Raw genomic sequence first — 2,986 nt, 5'->3', positions numbered from 1 at the left:
TGTCTAACCTGTAAATATGTGAAGTCTCACTGAAGGTAAAATGCACTGAATGTACTTTTCTATTGATTGTTTTGTTATTCTCTCTTTGTTAAATGCTTAAAATGGCCAAAATTCTCACTTCTGCTGATATTGACCTGTTAATGTCTAGAAATTTTAAATAACAAATGTGCCCATTTAGACAAAACCAGCCTATATGTAAAGTGTAAATTATGTGAAGGTAAACATGAATAAATGTATAAATGCTGGACTTTAACCAGAAAGCTCCTCATGAAACATTTATTGAGTTTTATAGTACTTCCAGTATTTACAGTATTTAAAAAAAACACTGCATGACAATATTGTATATAATTGAAAACTACACCACAGACTGTAAATGTTAATTTGTAAAAAAAAAAAAAAGCAGAGATCTTACTGTCCAAGCAGAAGGACTCAGCATTTTGCACTGGATCAAACACAAACATTTATTGCTGTCTTACAAGGTTACTATTGCACAAGGAAAACCTTAAATGGAAACGTATTGCACTCAAACCTTTTAGCTAATAACCAGTGTTCCACTGTATCATTCAAGTCCCTGTTAAAATAGTTTTACAAAAATCTAAAGACATTTTCTGCTCCAAAATAGTTTAAAAAATATGTACAATTTTAAACAACTTGAGACACTGTAACAGGTCTAAATATCGTGTACATGTATGGAATAATTGCCAGGAACAATACAGTTCATATTTCAAACACACTCACTTGGACTAACCTACTTTAGTGACAAACGCTGCTGGAGAAGGTGAATCCTGTAAAACAGGCACAGCATCCATCATACGAGACAACAAGAGAATGGAACCCACTACACTAAAGTAATTGTTACTCAAATTTTGAATGTAATGATTGATGTGAATTGAGGGTGAACAGTCAGGTTATTGTCAACAAACATCACTTGTTACTTAAATGATTTTGTGGAAGAGGCAGGACTGAGGGTATTTGGGTGAGTAAAGTCCTAGCTTAACCGGATTCACTCGGGTGTGTAAAATGCCTGAAGACAATGTAGAGAGTTGCTTGTTTTGAAGGAAATTATGAACTTGATGTGTAAACAATAAGGAGGAAGGCCGCAGTGCTGGTTACCAGTTATTAAGAGGCCTCATTCTGGAAACACACACTATGTTCAAATTGTCCTAAAAATGACTCCTATTTCCTGTTCCCGACCTGGTGATGTTCTCCATCGAGGTCAAAATGTTTAAGTTGGGAAAAGAAGCCTGTGTGCTGAGATTCTAACCAACTCTATGTCTACTGTGTTGAAATTACAGCATCGAGACAATGGACGGCAAAATGCCCACCTTATTAGCGTGTTCTTACTGTGATGTTTCATGAAGGTCACAAAAAATAGCAATAGTCCTGTCCCTGAGTGTTCTGCTCAATAATACTGAAACTTGGCTGAACTGTCCTTCCTCTGGAGTCTGCACAGACCAACAATGAGCAATGCTCATAAGCATGTAGGCATAGTAGCTGTATTTTCACGAACGTGTGCGAGGCTCAAGATCTGATGCTTTTGTTTACCTTCTACACATCTTACAGGTCATACAGCTGTTTGAAAAATGCTGGCTAAATCCTGAGCTCCAGCTGTGTCTCAGACCTTTGAACCTCACATTCTCCAGTTTCTATTTCTAAGACCTGCGTTGGTTCGCACAATCCTCGTTGGGTTTCTCACCGGTTCTGCTGTTTTTGAGCTGCTCATTTGTTCTGCTCTTGGCAGCATATTGATTATTATTGAAATGAATCGGCTGCATCTTTAAATTTCATTAAATTAGTGCACTATTATTAGATCATGATCATTAGGGCATCATGCTAATTTGCCCTGCCCCATAGCCCGTAAGACACATGAGCAGGAAAATGATTTATTTCATTTAAGTCCTTGATTTCCATGACTGAAGTAAAGTTTCCTCCATCCATCACTTATTCTAGCTGACCTTAAGTAAAAATTAATTCCATGATAAACAACAAACATTCCAAATGTGAACTGTGCATTATACTTAAGTCAATTATTATAGCTCTTATTTCTCTTGATGTAGACCTTAACATAAGGTCTTTAGACCAGAATTTGAAATGCTTTTATTATAGCTGTCATGCACCTGTATCACTTTACTCATTAGAAAACTTCCTAACCAAAACTGACTATTTGAAAGCGCCCACGTATTTCACTACGACTGATTTGAGGTAAAAAACAGGAAATGCAGGCAATCAATTGCAATAAAGAACGACTGAGAGGATGAGAAGGAGGGAAACGCTCCACAGTTATGGCACAACAACACAAATGCCTATATAAAGGGAACCGCTCACAAGCACAGTTTATCCTCCTATTTGGTGTGTAATCCCAGATCCAGAGAGGCTGTTCATCACTGAAATGTACCTAAACCTGATCGCTGCCCTCCTTGAAGTAGACATGCTCCCACACCACTGTGCCCCAGATGCAGAAGAAACCCCAAAGGTTTTGGAATGTCCCGCGGTCAAAGGGGTTCTCATCTGCACCGCAGTGTTTGAGGTAGGAGATGCGGTGGCGCGACATGAACTCCCACGTGGTTGTGTTGAGAGAAACCAGGTATAGATGGGAGCCGAGCAGCAACAGTACGATGAGCGAGAGCAGCGCTAGCAGCATGGTCACGGCCGTCAGGACTCCGTTTGTACGCAGCCACTGGTGCCAGATGGGTACGTAGGTGAAACCCGTCCTGAAGAGGAGAGAGCAATAGGATGTGACAGCTTTGCAACAGCAGCAACAGTAACATGGAGGTAGAGATGGGTGGTGTTGCTCACCAGGCAATGTGCAGGCCCCATAGAAGCACTAGCAGCTGGAAGGCCAGGTAAAACACAAACCAGCGGTGGTTCCTCTCACCAACGCAGTTCTCAATCCAGGGACAGTGATGGTCATAACGCCGGACGCAGTGCTGACACGTCTGGCAGTGCTTTGATCTCATTGGCTGCTGCTTGAAACACAGAACAATTT

General features: G+C 40.5%; 1 protein-coding gene across 2 annotated transcripts in view; it reads right to left on the bottom strand.

Annotated features, from left to right (window-relative positions):
• Positions 1–2,185: 2,185 nt before the first annotated feature.
• The window catches only part of zdhhc12b (zDHHC palmitoyltransferase 12b), a 10,845-nt gene continuing 10,044 nt past the window's right edge, over positions 2,186–2,986 (bottom strand). The window contains exons 4-5 of one of the 2 annotated variants that reach the window (XM_005751936.1): positions 2,797–2,966; positions 2,186–2,711 (exon numbers count right to left, since the gene is read on the bottom strand). In XM_005751936.1, coding sequence (XP_005751993.1) covers positions 2,396–2,711; positions 2,797–2,966 — 486 coding nt within the window. In that variant the 3' untranslated portion in view covers positions 2,186–2,395. The remainder of the gene's footprint in view (positions 2,712–2,796; positions 2,967–2,986) is intronic. The other variant, XM_005751937.1, reaches the window with a different exon arrangement.

This window comes from Pundamilia nyererei, unplaced genomic scaffold (assembly GCF_000239375.1).
Source record: "Pundamilia nyererei isolate P.nyererei 1_Seehausen unplaced genomic scaffold, PunNye1.0 scaffold00335, whole genome shotgun sequence".
NCBI classification, from domain to species: domain Eukaryota; kingdom Metazoa; phylum Chordata; class Actinopteri; order Cichliformes; family Cichlidae; genus Pundamilia; species Pundamilia nyererei.
Note: the sequence above shows the minus strand (reverse complement) of the source record. Positions and strands in the feature narration are given on the sequence as shown.